At 38.9% G+C, this 23,423-nt stretch overlaps 1 protein-coding gene across 1 annotated transcript in view; it reads left to right on the top strand.

Moving 5' to 3' along the window:
• TES (testin LIM domain protein) overlaps window positions 1–4,347 on the top strand; it is a 28,218-nt gene extending 23,871 nt beyond the window's left edge. Inside the window, exons 5-7 of the mRNA XM_027457623.3 lie at window positions 690–905; window positions 1,458–1,616; window positions 2,822–4,347. Coding sequence (XP_027313424.1) covers window positions 690–905; window positions 1,458–1,616; window positions 2,822–3,013 — 567 coding nt within the window. The 3' untranslated portion in view covers window positions 3,014–4,347. The remainder of the gene's footprint in view (window positions 1–689; window positions 906–1,457; window positions 1,617–2,821) is intronic.
• Window positions 4,348–23,423: the final 19,076 nt, after the last annotated feature.

The raw sequence follows: 23,423 nt of genomic DNA, 5'->3' as shown, positions 1-23,423 counted from the left end.
GTGCAGGACCAGGCACTTAGCCTTGCTGAACCTCATACAGTTTGCCTTAGCCCCTCAATCCAGCCTATCCAGATCCTCCTGCAGAGCCCTCTTACCCTGAACAGATCAACAGTCATGCCGAAGTTGGTGTTTGCAAGCTTACTGAGGGTGCACTCGATCCCCTCATCCAGATCATTTATAAAGATATTAAAGAGAACTGGCTCCAGTACTGATCCCTGCAGGACACCACTTGTGATCTTTCCTCACCAGTGCTGCAGATACGGCTTGATTACTTTTTGCTTATGACCTCTAAGTACATGGCTGTAGTTTTTGCTATGTATACTAGTCTAGGTCTCCTTGGTTACCTTTCATGGAGGCTCCTTCCCCTTATGGTCTCTGAGTGTCACATGCTCAAAAATCCAACAGGCAATTAAAATTTATAAATGTTCAGAGTAGTCACAAGAATGTGAATATTGCAAAATGTAATAATCCATCTAAGTAACACTAGTGCTGTCAGTATAATATGCATCATCGTGATGTGACAATTGCTGTGCTATGACATATGTCACATCACTATCCGATTGTGGAAGTAAATCAATACTGTAGGTTCAATATGGACAAGTGGGATTGATTAAATGTTTAGGTAATGTGGAATTTCCATAAACATAACTCTTCAAATAGTTATTTAATTTTTAATAACCTCTTTCCAGTCCTGCTATCGCTGCAAACTGAGCATGAAAGAAGGTGACCCAGCTGTCTACGCGGAACGTGCAGGATATGACAAATTATGGCACCCAGCTTGTTTTGTCTGTTGCACCTGCAGTGAACTTCTAGTAGACATGATCTATTTCTGGAAGAATGGCAATCTGTACTGTGGAAGACATTATTGTGACAGTGAAAAACCCCGCTGTGCTGGATGTGATGAGGTAGGACATATCCCAGCCCTTTGTTGCAGCGCACCAGTTTGTGGTCCTGAAAAGCTAATCAAACTTTACTAAAATATTTCAGCACAGGGGTATGGCATCCTCTTATCAGTTTTAGCTGATCGTAATTGCAAGGAACTGTAACTGATATGGACACTGCTTCCAAGAGTTTCCATAGTTTGTTTTGGCTTTGGAGGGGGGGTTTGCATAGGGTATGGGTATACTACATACATGAGAGTGAGTCTTTATCAAGTCCCAGTTACACAGTTGTTTGCTCAGGAAGCGCACTAGGGGGAGCACCTCACTAAATTACACCTTAAGCAATGCACAGAGAACAGCCTTCCTGATGTCTTTGATATCTACTAGCTTTTAATAAATGAAACAGAGGCTTTGGAAAACAGTCAAACAAGTGCATACTTTCACTTTTGTTGAAGTCATTTGAAATGGGAGAACAGCCATCAGTTCCTTGCAAATTACAGAACATCCTGAGGGTAGCTTTAATATAAGTATTTGAATAGCATTTCCTTTATTAACATTTGTGTATTTTCCTCATAGCTGATATTCAGCAATGAATATACTCAAGCGGAAGGTCAAAATTGGCATCTGAAACACTTCTGCTGTTTTGACTGTGACTGCGTTTTGGCTGGAGAAATCTATGTAATGGTGAATGACAAGCCAGTCTGTAAACCATGCTACGTGAAGAACCATGCTGCGGTAAGATCCTTGCAGACACAACACAGTGCTGTGAAGGAAGGGAACTTGAAGAGCTTGAAACTCTTACCTTCTTCCCAGAGTGGGAGTGTTTGAAATGTATAAATTCAATATAAGTTTAGGTCCAAAATGGTCATCTCTTTTTCCCTTTGAAAGAAACAGACAGGTACTCTGTGAATGCATAAACTTGACTTAGAGCTACTTTAGGAGTGGGGGAGTGGTTCAGAAAGTATCTTTAATTTTACCAGTGTTGAAGCAGGATTGTGTAACAGGAGAAGTAAAATATGTGAAGATGAGTAATGCTGTGAAATGTCTAGTTCATGTCAATCATAGTTCATTGTGACCAGCAGGTCATGACTTCATCTGGTTTGCTGAAAGCCTGTTATGGCAACTGCAATCTAAGTACTTTGTTTCTCTGTGTATTTGTAAGGCCATGAGTGACACAGGAGACTGACTCACTGCATTAAGGCAAAAAATCGCAGAAGGTTGCTAGTTCTCGGTTCTTGGTTATGAGCTCTAATCTGAGGTGAGGTCCATCCATCTCTACCAGTTAACTAGCTATTAGTTGGGATTTAAGTCTAATCTTCATCTAGGCTGTTTGAGTAGTTAACAGAGAAGAAAACTGTTGTCTCCAGCTGGTGGCTGATACCTTTTTCTATGCTAGGTGTAAGGAATTGTCTTCCGGAGAGGCTTTTCTCTCTTAAAACACTATTACCCTGACATCTAGAAAAAGGTCTTTGGCAACCAGAGCTCAAGATGAATTCCACCCAAGACTTTCTAATATCCGTTAATTCTTTGGCACGCCTTTATAGCTGCCAATGCACAGGAACATATTTTGTAACTTCAAATGCATGGGTTAATATATGAAGATCTGTGTTCGGCGTGACAAGCTGTTATCCTGCTTTGGGCATTGGGAAACTGTAACCACCATAACTGTCTTAAGCTTAGTCCCAGCAGCAGCTGACTTCTTATGTACATCTTTATTCTGTTTTGTTTTTTTTTTTTCTCAACTGCATTTTGGTCAGAAACTGTGGTTTAAAAATAAAGGAAAAATCAAAAGCTGAAGTCTTACTTCAAAGGCTTCTTTTGACACCTGTCTGTATTCTTTGAAAACATCTAAGAATTCCATCTTTTGTTGGAGTTTAGAGAGGTTGTGCATGCTTCATTTAAGTGATTTTTTTTGTTTGTTTGACTTTTTCTCTAAACAGATCTGCCAAGGCTGTCATAATGCTATAGATCCCGAAGTTCAACGTGTGACATACAACAACTTCAATTGGCATGCCACGGAGGAATGTTTCTTATGTTCCTGTTGTAGCAAGTGTTTAATTGGCCAGAAGTTTATGCCAGTGGAAGGGATGGTCTTTTGCTCAGTGGAATGTAAGAAAAAGATGATGTCATAAGAGAAGACACGCACAAAACTAAGCATTGCTGTGTTCCAAAGGCTCTTGCATTTCTACTGTAAAAATACATAGTACCTGGGCATTTAAAGATACTGAAAGTACTAAATAGCATTTTCCCAAAGATTTTTTTTAGTGACTAAAACTTGCTGTGTAATTTTCATTTCTTAGCTATAATACTTTCTTCTTTGGGATTTTGTTCCCAAGTCTTATGTCAAATGTCTTCATATATCAGAAATGTAGGGAAAAGTGTGTTATGAACTCTATAAACTTTAAGGGAGCTGTTCACCATGAAGGATCTTTTTGCTCTATCTTGTGAAAGAAGAAAACATGAAAGTGGTCCAATTTTTCTTGTGTTATATGATCATGTAGCTCTTCCACTTTCAGTTTGACAAATTAATTTATCATGTCTTAAAGTTTCTCAGCTTTCATCAAGCACTTTAGACAAAATGATCAGCTTTACTGCCACATAGTCCACTAGACCTCAAGTGGGGATGGAGAATGAAGTTTGTGGGTTTAAAAAAAATGTAGTTTTTTGTTCGTTGCTGATGCATGGATTATTGAGTAGTGACTACTCATATCTAGTTTGTAAAGTAACCCTACACCAGTGGAAAAACTGTTTTAGCTCATGATTACTTCTTAAAACTTTTCATGCATGGAGAAGTTTTCATTTTATGAATATAGAAATTTCTTTGTAGGGTTTTGTTTTTTTTTGCTTCTTTTCCGTTTTTTGTTTTGTTTTTTTTTTTGAGGGGAGGAGAGGGTAGAGGAAAATATAAAGGGAGGTCTTACACAAATTAAAAAAAATAATCCACCACCGTTTGTGGTTGTCACTCTTATCCTTTCAGAACCGACTTCTGTTTTTCATGAATGTGCTTTTCATACATTGTGCCTTCTCTCAGAGGGACATGGCACAATACTATGTGGATAAGTCATGCTGCAAAAGTTTCATATTTAGGCTTTTGAATTGTAAGTTCCAACCAAAGCAGGAAGAATTCTCTACCAGAAAGCTTCCAGTATTTGAGATTTTTTTTTTTTAAAAAAAAAAAAAAAGGAAAGAGAAAACACACAGCTGTGTATCAGGTTTGCTTACTAGTTAAACCAAATGAGTTGCTTCTTATGGTGTTTTATTTTTTTCCACCTCCCCTTAAAGATTACAGATCTACAGTGAAAATTGTTAGCTCTGTGCCAAAGAGTGAATGAAGTATCTTTGGCCTGAAAAAAAAAAAAAAAAAAGAAAAACTATGCAAGTTTTCAGGGGGGGGGTGTTGTTTGTTTGTTTTTTGGTTTATAATGCCTGTGTTGTAACACTTGCAAATAAAAATTAGTGTTGCTTACTTGAGTTGTCTGCTGATTCTGTTCTTTCTGAATTGCCTTTTGGGGGGGAGGGTGCAGAGGAAGGGAAATATTCCTAAGTATCTGTTTAGCTTTGGCAATATTACAGGCCTTAAGTTTTACTGGAAGTAATGTCAAGTGCTTATTGTCGTATGCAATAATGTTGATGCACTTAGGTGCAAAACAATGGGTCTAGTTCAAAGAGATACACAACTTCAAAAGCTTTTAACAAAAAGTAAATTCACACTAACTTCTGTTCACATTCATTGTTCACATAAATTTCTTGTTCACATAACTGAGGTTATTGCTGGAAACCATAGGTTATATTTTAAGACATGGGACAGGAAGTTTTGAATTCACAGATGAGCCGTGAGAATGGTTGGGTGCTGAGAAATTGAAGTGCTTTGTGATCCTCTGAGTACAGCAAATATACAACATCAGCATGAGATATATATTTGTTTGCTCCCTTATGGCTCTTGGGAATCTGATGCATCTAGGTGTTTCTGGTATGGGGTAGCCAAAGTTTAATATATCTACATGGGCACAAATGGACAGTTGGAAAGAACACACACTCACAGTGAGGTCAAGTGTAATGTACAGATGATGGAGGGGAGACAGATACTGCCATGTGACTGTGATCAGGAGATAATTAGGAGCAATAAATAGTTCTAAGAAGCAAAGAAAGGATTTACGTTCCTGTGGATAATGCTTCTCATGGTAGCTGAAAGATGGGCAAACATATCGGAGCTTGAAAACAACTGTTGAGGAGGCTTCATTCTGTCACTGCCGTAAGAAAAATTATTGGCAGTTGTCTTTTTTTTTTTTCCTTTTGTATTTTTGGCTATTTTATCCTGGAGGTCCTTTTGTTCTATTTATCTTTGTAAGCTAAGAATAGAACCCAAAATCTTCTAAATACTTTGGGAATAAAAGTGCATACTTTGCAGATGAAACTTTGTACTCTAAGTATGAAAGTTGAAGTTCTGCTCTTAAGAGTAGAACTTCTTTGGTAGGAAAGCCTTTTAAGTACTCATTATAAAAACATAGTTTTCAGGAACAGTTAATTCTTTGCAAGAGACGACATAAAGAGGCAGTTAGGCAGCTCTGTTTGTCATGGCACTACCAGAGTGTCTTACTTGGTTTTAACTCTTTGGATTATAACTGCCAAATGAAGACAGTTTCATACTAGTAGACAAGTTTGGCTCTGTGTCATTATCAGTATGTCTGGGAAGGAAAAGCCCAAGTGTACCTTCAGGTTGTCTTTACCTTTGCATGTCTTTATGTTCAGCTTTGTATTTCATGTAGCTACTGAGACAATGTAGGTTATGACTCCAAGCTGAGTTTTCTTGGGAGTGGAGTTGCGTTCTTAGCAACACAGCTAAGAACAGGTAGGCTGTGGAGAATGAGTAGGTTTGTACAGTAAAACAACTTAATAGGAATTGGTGAGCAGAAGTGGTCTGGGAGGTATGCAATGACATGACTGAGACATGACTGAATTAGCAATAGAGAAATTATTTGGTGAGCCATCCTCCTTGATAGGTGCAAACAACTTTTTATTTATTTATTTATTTATTTAATTCTTGACATTTTCCCCTCGTATCTGGATAATTTTGCAATATTTACATGCAACCTTCCAACAAGTGTCTATACATATAAAGTGAATATGGTAATGTGTATGTATTTGTAGGTACCTATTATTTTATTTTTTTCAGTGGATTATACCACCTCATACATTAATCCTCATTGTGGTTGCATGTTATAGCACAGATAAATACTTTTGAGGAGTCTCATATATGACACATGCACATTCTCCTCATGAAATCCAAGAGCTGTGCCTGTTCTGCAGAGCTGTGCACACCCATTTATGAATGCAGCCCTTTCCTGAATAATTTAGTGTGGGTTTTAACACCACTGTTACATTCTTTTCAAGAGTTAGTAAAGGATTTGAAATACAGATACAAGTTGTTCGTGTTGGCATAAAGGAGGATCTATGGAAGTCAATTTCATTAGAGCTGTGTCTGCTAGTGACAGCAGACAGATACGGTTCTGGGGAGTTGTTAAAGAATATGAACGATGCATCGAGTTCATTCTTTTTAAGTTGTTGTATTCAAACTCCTGAGTGAACTAAGAGGTGTTGTTTGTTCTTTATTTTTTTCTCTCTCCCCTCTTCTGTCTCTCACAGAATAACACACACTTGCTATCTTTTTGTCTGGTTTAAACCAAGCAGTAGAGGGCATCAAAAAGACAATTCTGTCACTGACTTAATAGGGACACCTGGGAACCTGATGTATGGCAGTAGCAGTCAACCTTTTCCAAGACCCCCTAAATTCACCAGATTTCATATATGCTTCTACCGCTCCCTGAAATGTGCCTAGTGACCAAAAATTAGAGACAAAGTAAAATGCTATTGGGATTATCGTTAAATCCTGCATCATTTAGCCTTGTTGATAACCCTGGCTGGGTTAGCACCAAATTTAGCACCACATTCTGCCTCTATTTGGGAGAATGCCTCAAGCACTTACCTATGGTGTCACCTCAGTGCAGACCTTTTCACACCAGCTGTTGAATGTAGGTCCTGGTGATTAAGTATGTCATAGTCAACCTGAAATATCAGGCAACTAAAGCCTGGTTTTGAATGTCAGCTTTTCCGCTACAAAAGTTGTACCACAGGTGTCATTAGCTGACTGCTCAGTGAGTAGGGTCACGCAGAGCAGTGTTCAGTGATTTCACTCTGATCAATCCTGCAAACGGTTTGCTAAGTTAGAGAATACACTTGTGAAGCCTGGAACATCCACTTGCACATGTTGCAACTATTACCCTACTGCTCTGAAATGTCAAGGCCAAAAATGCCTACAGCGCGATACTTTTTGAGTCTGTTTTCACTCACTTCTTAAATAAATAAGCAGAATGGCTTAAGAATGGTACTTAACAAAATTAAGTGTACTACCAGAGAGGTCCCAGAAGTAGGTGTTAAATTGAAAACAAATCATCCAAGGATCATCAGTAATCCAGAAGTGAAGAAAGGAAAGAAAGAGGGGAAGGGAGGGAAAAGAAAGGGAAGAGAGGGGAAGGGAGGGGAGGGGAGGGGAAGGAAGGGGAGAGACAGATGTGAAAGTACTGAAAATAAGGTGTTCATGTATTCAATGTCTTTTTTTTTTTTGTCTTTTTCCCTATTAACAAAATGATGGACAAAAGAACTAATGAACTGCAGGGAACAAAATCTGAACCGGGTCTAGTCTCAGATTGTGTGTTGCCACTCTCCGTTCACTGTTTAAATCATAAAAACCAGGTGGTTTTACTTCACACCTAGGGTCAGTGCCTTCTGCACTGTGCCACCACCGAGGAGCACTGCAGCGTTTGCTGTTGCTGTGAGCAATCACAACAAAAAAAAAAACAGATCAGAGTTTGCATTGCCTCCCCTCCTACACGTGAAAAGTGACCCAAATAAGAGGATGTATCTGCTACAGATTAAGCCCAGCATTGTTCGTACTTGGCTTCAAGCCCAGCATTGTTGTAGGAAACTTTTGTACCCAGTTTATAAGACATTAGTCAAGCTTCATATATTTATTAATTTTTCATTTATAAAAAATTAAATAAAAATTAACATCTCACTGAAATAATAAAAATATTTATTGGTTGCCCTAGATGAGTTTTTCACATGAATCGAGTCTTGATTTTTATTTTCATGGTGAAAGGTTCACAGCAGCCACCTGATGTTCTGCAGTCACCCAGCAGATGCCGTCTGTGGTACGCTGAGCACACGGGGAAGAGGCAAGACCCTGGGAAATGCTGAGCGGAAAAAAAGAAGACTTGAACTGAAAGAGAAAATAGATGTTCTGACGCTTTTCAGGAAGGAATAAGCTGAGGAGGGGGCTGTAAGTCCAGGAATCTGCGTGGGAGTGGAACACAATATGATCACAAAACTGGACAGAAGGAGGAGGCTCAGGGGAATTGTTTTAGAAAGATCACGAGGAGAGTGGGAAAAGGGAAGAAAGTGAAATGAGCTCAGAGAGATAATGCTGAATCATGGAAGTGGTCTGGAATAATTTTGACACTATAAAAAGGTAGAAAACATAAGATCTTGAGTTTAGGGATCGGGTTGCAATAATCAAAAAAATCAAGATGTGAGACAATTAGAAGGCAAGTGATAAGGAAAGGTTCTTCAGTGGTGCTCTATGCTACTGCTGCTGCATTCTTGTGATGTAACTAAAATCACATCAGTAACACCTGTACATTGATTAATAGATGTACCCCATTTAAAATAAAAATAAAAATAAAATATTTGTAGATTGATATTGGCCTATGTTCTATGTTGAAATTCGCAGTCTGAGGTTAATTTTATGACACTTCTAGGAAGTGACTCTGATTCTGAGGAATCTGGTCAGGAATATACCACAGGACTAGTGATAGAAGGCATCTGAAAAATGAGTAGATCCCATGTTTTCAAACAAGCAGGACACTAATTATTAAAATTTTCCAAAACCTAAAGGCATCCAGCCCTTGTACCAAATGTTCATGAAATGGTAACACTTTACTCCAGCAAAACAATAGCAAAAGTGTTACATGCCTTTTAGCTGTGAATTCAGGGTTTGAGAGTTTGTAAGATTTAAGTTGAAGAGGGGTTATTAGCCCAATCCCCTGCTCGCAGCAGGACAAATTTCAAGGCTATATCAAGTTGCTCAGGGTCTTCTCCTGTGATAGTCACAGACCCACCTATGCCAACAATGGGTGCAGTTCAATTCTTTGGATCTCACAGCCTGCTCTGGTTTTAACCATCACATAGCAGAAAAAGGTGCTGACCAGGTGTTATTTCTCCCTCTGGCTGAGGTCATTGCTCTTTTGTGTCTTCCTTAATTAAGCCCAAAGCCCCCAGTTAAGAGTTGCAGCTGGATCCTAGGACTCAAGAAGCATTCCCAAGTACCTGAACCAAGGCAGCTTAGCTCCCAGGAGTTTTGTGATTAATTAACAATCTCTATTAATTATTGAGCTATATTATATTACGGTGCAGCACTTGATCCCTTATAGACTTTAGAGAATCTAACTGGGAAACCATACTTACAAATGTGTTTATGACTTCTGCCCAAGTCTGCATCTTATTAGACAGCAGAGAACCCGTATGGGAGAGAACTCCCATCTGAGGTTTTTCTGTTGTTTGGTACGTAAACTCTGACTAAAGCATTTCCCGTGGTTAGGGAATTCATTATATCTTATTTGCCCATGTGAATTTTCTCTGGCCTCTCAGAGACTGAGGCTCAGCATTAGCAGACAAATCTTGTTTTGCAACTTAGAGAAAACTTGTAGAAACTTAGTACGTGTTAGAGCTCTCTCCTGCTGCCAAGTTTTGTTGAGGTTACAGGAGGAACTCCTCTGCCTCCCTGCCTTGCTCTCACACACGCATTCCCACATGAAAAATGCACCCATGGCTCTGTCTATCTGAAGAGCCTTTCTAAAGCGCCTTGCCTGGCACATTAATGGGGTGCACACCCGTTTCAATCTGATACTAGTAAGCTTCAGAACAGGCTGAAAAAAAAAACAAAAAAAAAAAAAAAAAAACAAAACAAAACAAAACAAAAAAACACGTTCAGCATTTTCTACCAGTGTGTTTTTGTGGACTGACCCTCTGTTCAGCATGCTGGTTATTTTGACACAATCTTTTTCCATATTTCAAATTCTGGACCTAAAATACATGTTCTGACAGCTAAGATTTAGGTGTCTGCACCTCTATGGGGTCCCCAGCTGCAAACAAACAAGTTAGATTATATAGGAATGTGACTCAATGGAAGCTGTTGGGGGCTTAGCTGTTGTTTCAGTTGGATGCAGGTCTTTGTCAAGGAAAACATGAAGAAGGACAAAAGAAGCCATAGTTTTCAAGTTTAACAAGCTTTTCCAGTTTAAACAAGCTGGGAGGCATTTTATAACAAATAATTCTGAAAGTGGATCCAGGACAGAATTTGGGATTAATCGGTAAGAATGAAATCAGTAAACAGTTCCTCAGTTCTTAGAAAACATTTTAATGACCTTCCAGAATGTGAAGCCAGAACACTGTGGGCAGAATGCAAACAGCATCTCTCTCATTCCAGGAATTCAATGCACATTTTTAAATCAGAAAATTCTCTATATGAAGTGCATTCAGATTTTTTTCAGACTGCTTTTGTGCACTTGCATCGATTCCATCACTTCATTTTTTGTTTTGTATGTTGGCGGAATGATCTCTAAAACTGCATATTCCTTTACAGATTTCTTACAACAAACAAATGGACCCTTGGCTCCTTCCAACTCAGTCATAATGTGCAACAGCACTAATATAAGCTGGAATCCTTTTTCTGTTATACTTTCTTCCTCTCTAAAGGCATGATTTAGTAGACTGCAGACTATGACTAGAAAGCAGAAACAGTTGACATGCCATTCTAGGCCTCTGTTAAATGCAATGGGGCATTGTCTAAATTCCTTGGGCATTCTGTTCCTCAGCTAGCATCCCATGTAAGCTGGGTGTAATAGCAACATCACAGTGGTATTTTGAGACTTGGTTCACTTTAGCTGGTGAAGTTTGTTGAACTGTAAATTGTATAGCTGCAGCTGTTACTGTGCAAGAGGTCTTAGCAGTTTTTTTTCTGATTTTTTATATATTTTCTTCTTTTTGGCATTCTGATACAAAACTGCCAAACAGAATCCGAGGTTTACATTTATGAGGCCTGTAATCATTCCATGAAGTTCAAGAAATCTGGCAGTGATCTGGAAAACTTAGGAGGTAATAAAAGGTTACCAGCAGGAATGCAGAGTTGCCTTGTATGGTAGCAGAGAGAAGAACCAGTGCATATTTCGATAATACAGTGCAGCTCTTGTCTTTGGGGTGGGCCTTGATTGTATAGCTCTGCCTGCATCTGAAATGCATGGCAGTGTAAACATTCCTCTAATAACACAGGGGTTCTCTTAAACATTTGTAAATAGTTCAGAAATTTTGAGAAACAGGGTGGAGCCTGGAGATTGCTAAAGAAAGAAGCATTATTCTCATGCTTGTTGCACTCGCTGTCCCAGCCCCAGCTCTGCTGTTAATGTAAACCCCTGCCACTTGCCTTCAGGCGCAGTTGTACAACGTGCATCTGGCCAGACTTGGACGGCACACACTGTTCCAGAGCTGTGCCGCATCCAAACCTGCCCCAATCCGATACCCTGCTCTGCAGATTTGTTTCCACTTAGAAAGAAAAGGAGCAGTACCAGCTGTGTGGTTTGGAGGAGATACTGTTTTTTCACTGGTAGTACTTATGGTGGAAGAGGTAGAGGTGGGGGGAAAAAAAAAAAAAGAAAAAAAAAAAGATTGTAGAACCAAATTCTGTAACATTTTTGCTGGCTTTGACTATGCCAGAAGAGCAGTTTTGTAGTATGATGTGTGAAGTCCACTGAGGATGGGAAATTCTGAACATCAGGCATATTTGCATTAGTTAATCAGTTCATTAGTTAATTAGCTACATTAGAATTAGTAATGAAATTCTGGGGAAAGATAATAATACCACACTCGCTTTCACTGTTAGTTACAGAATTAATGGTATTCATGCAGGACCAGAACTTCTGAGGTATCATTCTGAGGATGGCTTTTCTTCCTTTCACTGTTAACCACATATAGAAAACCATCAGCTTCTGTGGTCTCATTTTTTTAAAATGAGGATGTCAGCCCTAATGCTTCTGGAATATTCCAGAATTGATTAAAAACTTTGAAACAATGTGAAGCTGGAAAGAAGGAGTAGAAGTTCTTCTGCCTGTTTTCTCAACGTTCCAGTTTCATCCAACTCTGTGGAGTTTTTTCTTGACCAACATTACCTAACTCACATACCTGAACCTTGAAGCTCTCAATATACCCTGCCTCTCAGCTCCCGATGCGATGCATCTGGGTTCAGGTTGCAGTTTCTTGCATTTCAGAAATACCCTGGTGCCATCACTGCAGGTAACTTTCACTACTTAATTCAGATGATTGTACTTGCACCCCAGATTAACTCCAGCTATTTATTTATTTACCTTGTGACATTAAATATATATATATCTTTTGATCCAAAATTATGCAGAATGGTCTTGTTGAGATTGTCTGCTTCTAAGTATTGTTTGCTGTGGTAATACCATTAGTGCTAATCATTCAGAGAAACTCTGCTGGGTGAGAGACCTCATTAGTGTAGGGAAATTTATCTACACGTTCTTCATCTTTCAAATCCATAACAACATGTTCCCACTGACACAAGCGCATGGGAACAGGGAAGGATGTGGAATTTAAGACTCCCATCTCAAAGGAGTCTGCCTCTGTTGGTAATACATGGTGGTACACAGGTCTCAGTCCCATTAGCTGAGGTAACTGGAAGAGGGAACTCCAGGAGAAGGGCCCCCTAGAGAGTCCTGTAACAGGACAGGAATTAGAAACCTTTGAGGAATGTCAAAACCCCACCCCAGTAGCTACCACACATCCTTCACTTCATATGGCTAAGGATTAGGCGGTCGTCCATAAACAAAGCAACGGTGGATAGGGGTAATCCAATATCTATGAATTACTGGAATCTCCACTTCACATAAAGTGCACAAGAAATGCAAAGGTGTATCTTTAGTTTAAGCACTGTTCTTTTACACCAAGCCAGTGCCATCATTTCTGCTATTGTTAATATTGGCCCCTACAAAAACAAGACTCAGAAGAAGAGTTGAACCTGGCCTGCTGCAAATGCATATTGTTGCACAAGTCTGCAGCCACTTTAACTGCACAATAGTTCACAGGCTTAGGAAGAATTTCTTTCTTTTGTGCTTAAATCAGAAAATGTCTGGGAGAAGAATTTGCTTTTCTAAGAACAAGAGGCCCAAAAGCCCATTTTCCAGAAGGTCTGCATGCAGCTGACTCTTTCTCTTGTGTTAAAACAAAGCTTGCTAGATGCTCTTCATTATCGGGGCAGTGCAGCAGCTTGCTTACAGCATGACATGGAGGCTGCATGCACTCTGCACCTGGAAGAGTGGCATAAGACCATTTGGAGATAGGTGATGATGTTACAGGTTGCCAAGAGAAGCTGTGGATGCCCCATCACTGGAGGTGTTCAAGGTCAGGCTGGATGGGATCTTGGCCAACATGATCTAGGAGGTGGCATCACACTAGTCAGGGGGGTTGGAGTTAGATGATCTTTAAGGTCCTTTCCAACCCGAGATATTCTGTGAATCTATGATCTGGTGAATAATAGAGGAAGACTGTGCTGGGAAGAAGCCAGAAATGATTTCACGTTGCCTTTGGGTCCCCAAAATTAGCTGTCCATGAGTCTACCACACCACACTAGGTATTGACTTAGAAGGAGCTAAGGGAAGTTGACCAAAGCAGAGTAAGTAAAAATTAAAAATTAAAAAAAAATCTGCTGAACGGAGTGAAAGATGTGGAGACAAGTGCTTTACTTCTCTCTCTGGTCATTTTTATTTAGCAGCCTAGGCATGCCCTGACATTAGATTGACATTTGTATCTAAGCCCTCAGCAAAGTTAGTATTGTCACATACACATGACGAGTTAATTAAGAGCAAATTTCTATATTTTTCTGCAAATTTCTGAGGTCATGCTTTTCATCATTTGCTCTGATATATAGGCATGGAAGAAAACATCTATAGACCTGTGTTTTGTTTCACTCTACTTCTAAGCCTCAAATGTACCAAATGCTGTATGTGATGGCTGCGGCCTATTTGCATCAGAAGGGGCATGAAAAACCAAATTTCTGAATTGCAATGTTGAGAGTGGGCTGTAACCGTCCTCTCACTGCAAGAACTTCTTTTTCTCTGCTAGGCCGCATGGGCTGGTGCTCCTTTGCAAGGCCAGAGCTGTATGCAGGGTTCATTAAGAAGAGTATACCCCAAACTGGTCTTCTTTATTGATTTTTTTTTTCTAATAATGGCAGAACTTAGGTGGTGGAAGGGTCCTGAAGGCAACTGCAGCAAGTCTCCTTTGCTCCCACTCTTTCGTTCAAAATGGTGGTGATGGCTGTTAGACATCTGCTGGAGGTCCAAACTCAGCTCTCTGCATCCTGGAGCAGGCCGTGAAACTGACAGATCTGCAGCACATCTAAGGCTTATCAGAGACACCAACATCCACATTTTACATATCAGGATAAGGTGTCCTCTTTAAACTAACAGATAATGCTTCTTAACAACAAATAGATCAAGGTGGCAAATTGCCTTCCCCTTTGTGCAAGAAAGTGATAGAAGCATAGGAATTGGTCTATCCCGTGATAAACCTCTTTATTTTCTGGTGCACTTATCCAACTTACTGACCAGTCAGCACCTGCCACTTTAAGCAGATATTTCTCTTCCCACCATGGGTTGGAAACTAAAGATGCAGGCCCCGTCCTAGACAAGACTTTTCTCAGAAAGGAGCTATCTGCAGCGAGGCCCAACAAACTCTATGAGTCATCCTGGACAAGCAGGACAGCTACGTTTATTGTGGCAACTAGAGTCAGTGAGGCAAATGTAAAGCTCTGTTGTATAAAAGTTGCAAATAAGTCAGTATGTAATACTGAGTGAAGTGTTTTCTTTCCTTTGTTTGGACTAGATCTGTAATAAGTCAAATAGTTTAATGAAAGTCAGAACTGAGCTGCTTAAGCCAACCCTCTTCCTTGGCCTAAAACAACAGTAAAGTAGGCGAGAGGAGTATTTTACTCTTTCAAGACATTTTGGAAATTAAACTGAGTAGCTAATAAGGCAAAATCTATTTTTCTGGAAATTTGTCACAAACACAGTATGTTTGTTTTGGCAGAATGATAACACACAATGCTCAATGCGTTCAAAACCAAGGCATGACATTATTAAGCTGCTTCTATTTTACAGTTGTGATATGTACCCAGGCAGAGTTTAATATCTCAGACATGAAACACAATGTAGTTTTTGCAGGCCATTTACCTAGATTGCTGTGAAATAAAACTGTAAACCGTGTTAAAGACCGCATGAAAAACACTTTTGTGCTGCTTAGACACAAGACTTCAGTGAAAGCAGTTTACTTGTCAGTTTACAGGCAAATTTAATGGACTCAAAAAGGTGCTCTGTGTTCATGCAATATCTTATTTTTTCCATGTGTACTTTATACCTTGCCAGGAAACAACCAGGCATTAATACTGCAATTAAATAGCAAAATGGGTAATGCTGGAGATTATGGGCAGCTAACTGATGTTCTCACTGGCCCTCTGAGTGTCTCTTCCCACGGACTGTAAAGGAAATTTGGACTCCTAAATTTACATGTCCTGAATTGCACCTGAAGTAGATGCCTAATATGGGTTTAGTAGATCATTAAGTAAATTTAATGATTGTATGTGAAATCTGTTCCTACTTCAGTGTCTGTGCTCAAAACATTTCTGTCTTTGTGAGAAGATCCCTGATGAGAATAACTTTCAGATGCTCAGCGTTCAGCCAAATGTGAGATGTCTGAGCTCTTTTCTACACCTTCACTTCCCTCTGTAAATACAGCAGCACAGATGGGTGGTAAACAAATCCTTTCAAGTCTGGCCCTCACATTTCAAAGCTGCAACAGCCCATTAAAGCAATGATATCAATAGGAATTTTAAGTCCTAAACACCATTAGAGATTCAGTGTTTGATCCTGAAAACGGATGAGCACTCTGGCCCTGCTCCAGCGAAACACTTAGAAAGATTTATGGCACTTTTCTTTCATTTAAGTATAAGCTTGCTATTAAATGCTTCACTGTATTGGGTGAAAACAGATGCTTACAGTGTAAGGTTCATTTCACCTAATCTCAGCCATTTAAAAGTAAGGTGTCAAACTGAAGCTAATCATCAAAGCTCAACCTGGTGCTAAGGAGAGAAAGTCATTATGTGCCATCTATTTTAGACCCTTATTTCTGAATAGACTGGAGTGCACCCCACATGTTGCTCTCATTCTCACCCTCGCATGATCTTTATGATATGATCTTCATGATATTTAGCTAATAGTGGACACACGACTTGCAGAGAGTCAAAGTAATTCACGTTAATTACCTGTTCATTTCTGCAGGAGTTGTACTGACTTCAAGTTCATTGCACATTTTTAATGGATTACATTTAAAACATGAAATCTCATTAGATCAAAATGTTGATGTAATTTTCATACAAAGTTGAGACCTGCATATATTTGTTGTCACATATAAATAGAAAGAGAATACAAAAGTTATCTGTCTCCGAAACTATTTTTTTTTTAATATTGCACACAATGCAGAAATACAAGGGGTGAGGTCACTTGGTTACCAAAATGTCAGAGGAAAAATTTCTTTTCTTCCATCTATTACTGCATCTGCAGAGTTCTGTCACACCCATAGTAATAATAATAATGATGATAATAATAATAACAACAACAACAACAACAATAATAATAATAATGTTTCTGTCTGCCTCTCTGATAGAAAGAGTTCAGGCAGGGAGATGTAGCTGCATGCTGGCAGTGGAACTCTTATCTAGATACAGAGTGGCAGTTAAAAATGGATTAATAATTTACTCAGTACTTCACTTTTCACATATTAAAATGTTTTCACAGCTAATTGGTCATAACTGAAGCTAAAGATTCCCAAAAAGGCCGGCACCCAGTATTGTGGAAAACTCCATATTTGATGTTTGCCAAAGACTTCCTTGTGTGGTCCTGAGATTTTCTGAATGCTAATAAAAATCCTTAAAAAAGTGATAATATCTAATGTCTTTTTCTCTGGAAGAACACTCCGTACTGGAAGGAAGACAGAAAGCTGTGGACAAATTAATCGTAAGAAAATAAGATGAGTAAAATGTGGATAAAAGATGTAAAATTTCACTTGGTGCATGGATATATTTGTAACTTCAATGCCATATCAACAAAATAAAACTTTTATCACAACCTTTACATAATATCTTTTTTAAGGTACCCATAGCAATTTAACCATAGGTTCCATCAGGCACAAGTGAGTACTTAAATGCCTGTCAGTTGAACAACAGTGATTGTTTGGTCCTGGCTCATCACAAGGATGCCATCAAACTTGCTCAACCAATCTCCATGGGTGATATTTTTATAAACCTGTTTTCCTTTGTTCTTGCAATGGGCTAGGAAGGAACATGGAACAGTCACTACCAGTTAGTTGATAGCTAGTAACATCTTGCAGTAAAGAAGATGAAAGGAGTTAGAACTGGGAACCTGAGAACCTGAAGAATTTCTGGATAATTCACCAATGAACTGCATTTTTTGACAGGGAAAAGGTAAGACTACAACTCCTTTTTTTTTTTTTTTTTTTTTTTTTTTTTTTTTTTTTTTTTTCCCTGGAAAACAACTATATTACAGTGTAATTATGCCCTAGACTTTGAGCCATAATTTGATTAAATAGTATGAATCCACAAGTTAGTCTGCTGAAGGAATGATTCATGCAGGGATAGTTACTTGAATGAGCAACTCCTACCTGAGGCTTCAAGAAGAAAATTGATTTGCATCCTCTAAATTTTTTTAATCATAGACTTCCTCATGCTGAATCAAGATGGAAAATTGAAGTGCCACTTACCTTTTCTTTCTTATGTTTTCCCAAAGCTAAGCATGGTGATATTTAAAATAAACTTCTAATTTGTGGTAAAATTGGGATGATTATTTTCTCAAATTTGGCATATGTTTTTACAAGTCATTGGGATTGACACATATTTGCTCTTAACACATGAATACAGTGTGTTTTATTTTGCTTCCATACTATTTACATCAGCTTTAGGACTTGCTTTAAATTACATGGCAATATGGTCATGATGAATCTACTAGTGCATCCTTGTTTTCAAGGGATAGCTCCTCTGATCATTTAGACATCTGACATGACCTTACATGGATATTTAGCATTTCTGAATTTAAGACCCTTTGTACATTTTAACTCATTCTTTGGACATCAATATAAACTGAATTTTCTCATTAAGAAGAAATGTTAAAATTGATGTATACCCATCAAAAAACATACTGTGCTAATTATAAAAGGTGGTGAATTGCCTTGCAGTATGGTTGGCGTGCATGAACCCAGTGAGGTCACTGGGTTTCCTTGTGAATGCAGGAGTCAGTGTGGGATGCAGGTCTGGGACGTAAGTATCTGTTTGCCTAGGAAATGGATTTAAAATATTCCTGGGAGGGCTTTCAGGCTCTACCCAGATGAATGTGTTCCATCCTGAAGATGGATAATACTGATAACACACAGATGTTGTTTATTTGTAGAAACCCATTTCTTAGATTTTAGAACTATCAAGGGCATACAGAGGAAAAAATATTTTCCAACGTGGTGCAGCCTACCCTTGCTAAGGAAGCATTTGACCCCTTCCATAATGTTTGAACCAATGACTCACGGATAGTCTAATGTGGCTAAAAATGTGCAGAATTGCTTTGTTTGTAGGACTATTGGATTCAGGGAAGATAATTTGAAAGTTCTGCAGAAGTTCTCTGGAAAGTTCTTGCTAGACACAAAGACTAACTAACATCTAAGTGAACTTCCAACAGCTGGTGGGTTAGATCTTAAGCTGCTGTAGGTAAGTGTCACTCACAACATTACAGGCTTGGGACAGTTGTAGGTCGCATCAAAAGTAAAAAGTATTTAGTACAGCATACTGTCTCTGACAGCTACTAAAATCAATATCTAAAGAAGAATGCATGAACAAGGAAAACAGAAAATAGTTCACTGAAATGCATTTTCACATAAAATGGAACTCACTTTCCTGAGATGAGTAAGGGTGTGTTGTTGGGCTGAGTGTTTTTTTGCTTGTATTTGGCAGATTTAATGGTTTCTTACCCATGGACTTTTCTAGTTTCCTCATAATGTATAAACATTTAGCATTCACAGCATTCTGTGGCAAGTAGTTCTCAAGCTGAGCTAATTTGTGAAGAGTAAGAGTTGTGCTCTCCTTTGTTTCACACCTACCTCCCTAAACCTAGAGGCAAGAATACTGACAGCAGTGACAGTTTATCATGATTTCAGCAGGACCAGGGCAGTGATCTTCCCCCCGTACTCTGCTCTGGTGAGGCTGCACCTCAAGTACTGTGTTCAGCTTTGGGCCCCTCACTATATGAAGGACATCAAGGTCCTTCCAGAGAAGGACTACAAAGCTGGTGAAGGGCCTGGAGCACAAGTCCTCTGAGGAACGGCTGAGGGAACTGGGATTGTTTAGTCTGGAGAAGAGGAGGCTCAGGGGAGACCTCATTGCTCTCTGCAACTGCCTGAAAGGAAGCTGTGGGGAGCTGGGGATTGCCTCTTCTCACAGGTAACTTGTGATAGGACCAGAGGGAATGGCCTCAAGTTGTGCCAAGGGAGATTCAGGTTGGAAATGAGGAGACATTTCTTCTCAGAAAGAGCTGTCAGGTATTGGGTCGGGTTGCTCAGGGAGGTGGTGGTGTCACCATCCCTGGTGGTGTTCAAGGAAAGGTTGGATGTGGTGCTTAGGGACATGCTTTAGTGGGTGATATTGGTGGTAGGGGGATGGTTGGACCAGATGATCTTGGAGGTCTTTTCCAACTTTAATGATTCTATTATTCTATGATTCTATGATTTTTCACAGTGACTCTTCTCAAGAAAGTGCTAGGCTTTGCAGCTGATTCAGCTCTTGTGCTGGTGATCACTGTTTCATTTACAAGTGGAGCAGCCAGGGTTGGTTCCCAGCTCTCCTGCAGGCTGTCTCAGTGCTGTCTTGGGCACTGGCCATATATGCATAACCAAGCGATGAAAGAACGGGCAGTTTATGTTTAATTTCCATGTTCGTAAAAATAATTTTTTTCCCCCACGTTCTGCTTGTCTTATATTCAAAGACAGAATGATTTGTCTGAGATAATGTTTACTTTTATCTTAGCATTGGTAGTTCCCCAAATCCAGTGCAAGCTCAAATAAACTTTGAGGTTGACTTTAAAATAGTGACGTTTAAGAATTGAAAAAGAAAAATCTGTCTTCTTTTTATTCTGTATCTGGTTTCAAACTCTGAAGGTTTTTATGCACAGTTCTTTAAATTAGAATATTTTCTTATTAAGCAATACTTAAGACTCCTGAATATCACAAGAAAACAGGAAAAATAGCTATAAGACACTAAAAATATTAACAGTAATAATAAAAATCACGAATACTACTAAGTTCACTTACTATATCTTTGCCCTGTGCCTAACACAACAGTCAACTGATACCAAGTACAATTTTATTTTACCATGTTGATGGCAGCTGGTCTCAGGAGCATTATGCTTCTGAGGAAAAGAAAGTGGAAAAGCAAAGTGCAGTTAAGTGTCTCACAAGTAATTTTCTTCTTGGTCTAGTTGAATTCATGATCATTTTACTTGCAACAGGAAATTCATAGACCACATTATGAAATTCAATAACATTTGCTTTGGGAGTATTTCAGCTGAAGCCACATTAGAATTGTGATCTCAGTGTGTATCTCTTCATTATCAACATCACAGCAAAGATTTTGGGAATGTGCTGTATGTAAGTTCTTCAACATAAGCATTACTCTAAAATTTTAAAGTCAAAAAAAGGGAAAAAAAAACAAACAAACAAACAAAAAAAAACAAACAAAAGCAAGCTATATATTTGAGCGTGATTTGTGATTCAGAGATCCCCTTGTGGCTTCAGCAGACATGGAATTGATCTTTTGGGTCAAATCCTATATCTCTGGATTCAGATCCACAGTTACAGTTTTGCATCATTTCACCTTTCATTTATTAGATAAAAATATAGGGGTGAAAGAGATCTTAGCAGATCACTAACTCATTGTCTGCTATTCAAACTATTCCCAGTGGACGATGGTTTAACCTGTCCTTACAGATCCCAATGGAGAGGAATCATTTGATATAATTCATTGACCACACACTGCTAAGAAAAGATTAATTTTTGCTGGCAAACACTTTCAAACTGTAATAGTATCAAAATCTTTGTAAGATCTGCTTAATGAAGAAACTGCATGAGAGCTTTCCTTGTGATGCCCTCATTCCTTCTAAACTGATCAAGCATTTATTCTTTATTTATACCTAATAAAGATTTTTCCCTATCTCAAAGTTGAAGCCTTTTATTGTGCAAGAAAGCACCGATGTAAAAGAAGCATGGGATACTCTGCAACATACATACTCTTCAAGTATGTAGCTCAATGACCTCTAGTTTTCCAATTTTTCTTCCAAGTATACCCTTCCTTGACTGATGATGTTAATAAAACAACACATTTATGATCATCACACTGTGGCCATACAGAAATGCAGTCAGGAGGACAAGAAGCCCTTCCCTTTGGATGCAACATTCAGAGCCCACTTACTACCACCACCAGTGTTGGGTGCATCCCACATGCACTGAGCCTATCCCAGACCTGCTATAAATTTCTTAAAGTTAAGAAAATTTAATGAAAGTTTCTTAAAATAAAGATGAAAAAAGCTCTCTTTTTGACTTCACTGTTGGTGAAGTCATTTCACGTCATTCAAGTTAGCTCAGGTTCATTGAGCAGTAAGAGTTTTCAATGTATTTGAAACTTTTATTGAGCTAAGAGTTGAAGGGAAAGATATTTTGAAATAACCATCTTTGAAAGCCATGTAACAAATGCAGCTGTAGCGATGAATAATACTTGTTGGCATCCCCTGAACATATTGCAGATCATTTACCGGCCTCAGCAAAATGTTTACAGAGTGCCAGAACCAAGGAGTGAATTAGCATACCTTGTGCTGGTGAAGCCATTTTCTTTGAACATAATAAAAATTTTAAGGAACTGCATGAACTTTCCTTATCTGGATAAGAAACACTAACCAGTTAAATATTTCTGAATAGTTATTCTTAGCTTTTTATAACTTCTTTCAGCTCCACTGTCACTTGGCAATCTTTAGATGCATTTTAGATCTGTTGTCCAGATTGCTGCCCTTGAGTTGCTTACCACAGTCCCTGCCCACCATCCAATTTTTTTTTCTGTAATTTGCATGAGACTTTTTTTTGTAATCTGGCAGGATGAACTCTGTCCAATAACAGATAATAAGGCATGTTGCAAAACTCTCTAATTTTTGTCCAGCAGGAGCTTAGCAGGATTATTTGAGGAACTTTAAGTGCCTTGTATGTTATGTGGTTATCAAGGTATCTGTTAGAGGGGAGCATTTTGAGCAAGAAATCTACTTTATTTATATTTAAATAGTTAGAATAGTTATGGCGTTAGTCTGCTAAGGTAAAATAATTCTTCAGACCAACTGGGATAATGTAACATGTAGCTATAGCCCAAGCAGCCAGCCAACCAGAGCGTGATCCTTTATCATAGTTTTGCATTGTTCTTCTAACTGCGTGATGCCAAAAAATAATAATAATAAAGAGAAATCCTTTGTTCCCTTTCACTGATCTAGAAGGTCACAAAACAGACAGTTCCTTCTTGATTACACTAAATAAATAAAAGCCTGATTCACAGAGGGGAAACAATCATCTGCCAACTGCCAAACCCTATAACGGGTAAATCTGCTTTTGCTTTGTGAGCCAGAGTGATGAGTCACTGAGTCTATGACTAATACCAGCAAGAATTAAAATGTACCCACTGAAATACCCTCCCTTTGTGCTACAGCAGGGTTACCCAACAGCAGACCCCGGTCCAACAGGTGCTGCTGGGGAGCAGGGACCTCCTGGCTGCTGCTGGCCAGAACTGAGGGACAGCTCTGCTGAGGTTACTGACATGCATTGACTGTATTCACAAGCACAATCTCAGCGTGGGAGTTGAATAATTAGGTTCTTCGTTTGTGAAATTAGCCGCTGTGCAAATAAACAGCCTTTTCTCCTCTGCCTCTCTGTTAGCTGCCTTCAGAACATGCCACAAACAGAGGTTCCTCCTGGAGCCCTGGAGAAACCCGCCTGGAAGATGAGAGGGGGATATTGAACAGGAAAAACTGAGGAGGCTGGTGCAGGGAAAGAAGGGGTTTTGATATAAAGATTAATGTTTGAATATGGGTCTTCTTTTTAACTTTTAACTTTGGGTTAGCTCTGAAGTAGTCTGACAATTGAACTCAATGATCCTTGTGGGTGCTTTCCAACTCAGGATGTTCTGTTCTATTCTATTCTATTCTATTCTATTCTATTCTATTCTATTCTATTCTATTCTATTCTATTCTATTCTATTCTATTCTATTCTATTCCTGAGAA

Source organism: Anas platyrhynchos, chromosome 1, assembly GCF_047663525.1.
Source record: "Anas platyrhynchos isolate ZD024472 breed Pekin duck chromosome 1, IASCAAS_PekinDuck_T2T, whole genome shotgun sequence".
Classification (NCBI taxonomy): Eukaryota; Metazoa; Chordata; class Aves; order Anseriformes; family Anatidae; genus Anas; species Anas platyrhynchos.
This window is presented reverse-complemented; position numbering and strand designations above follow the sequence as displayed.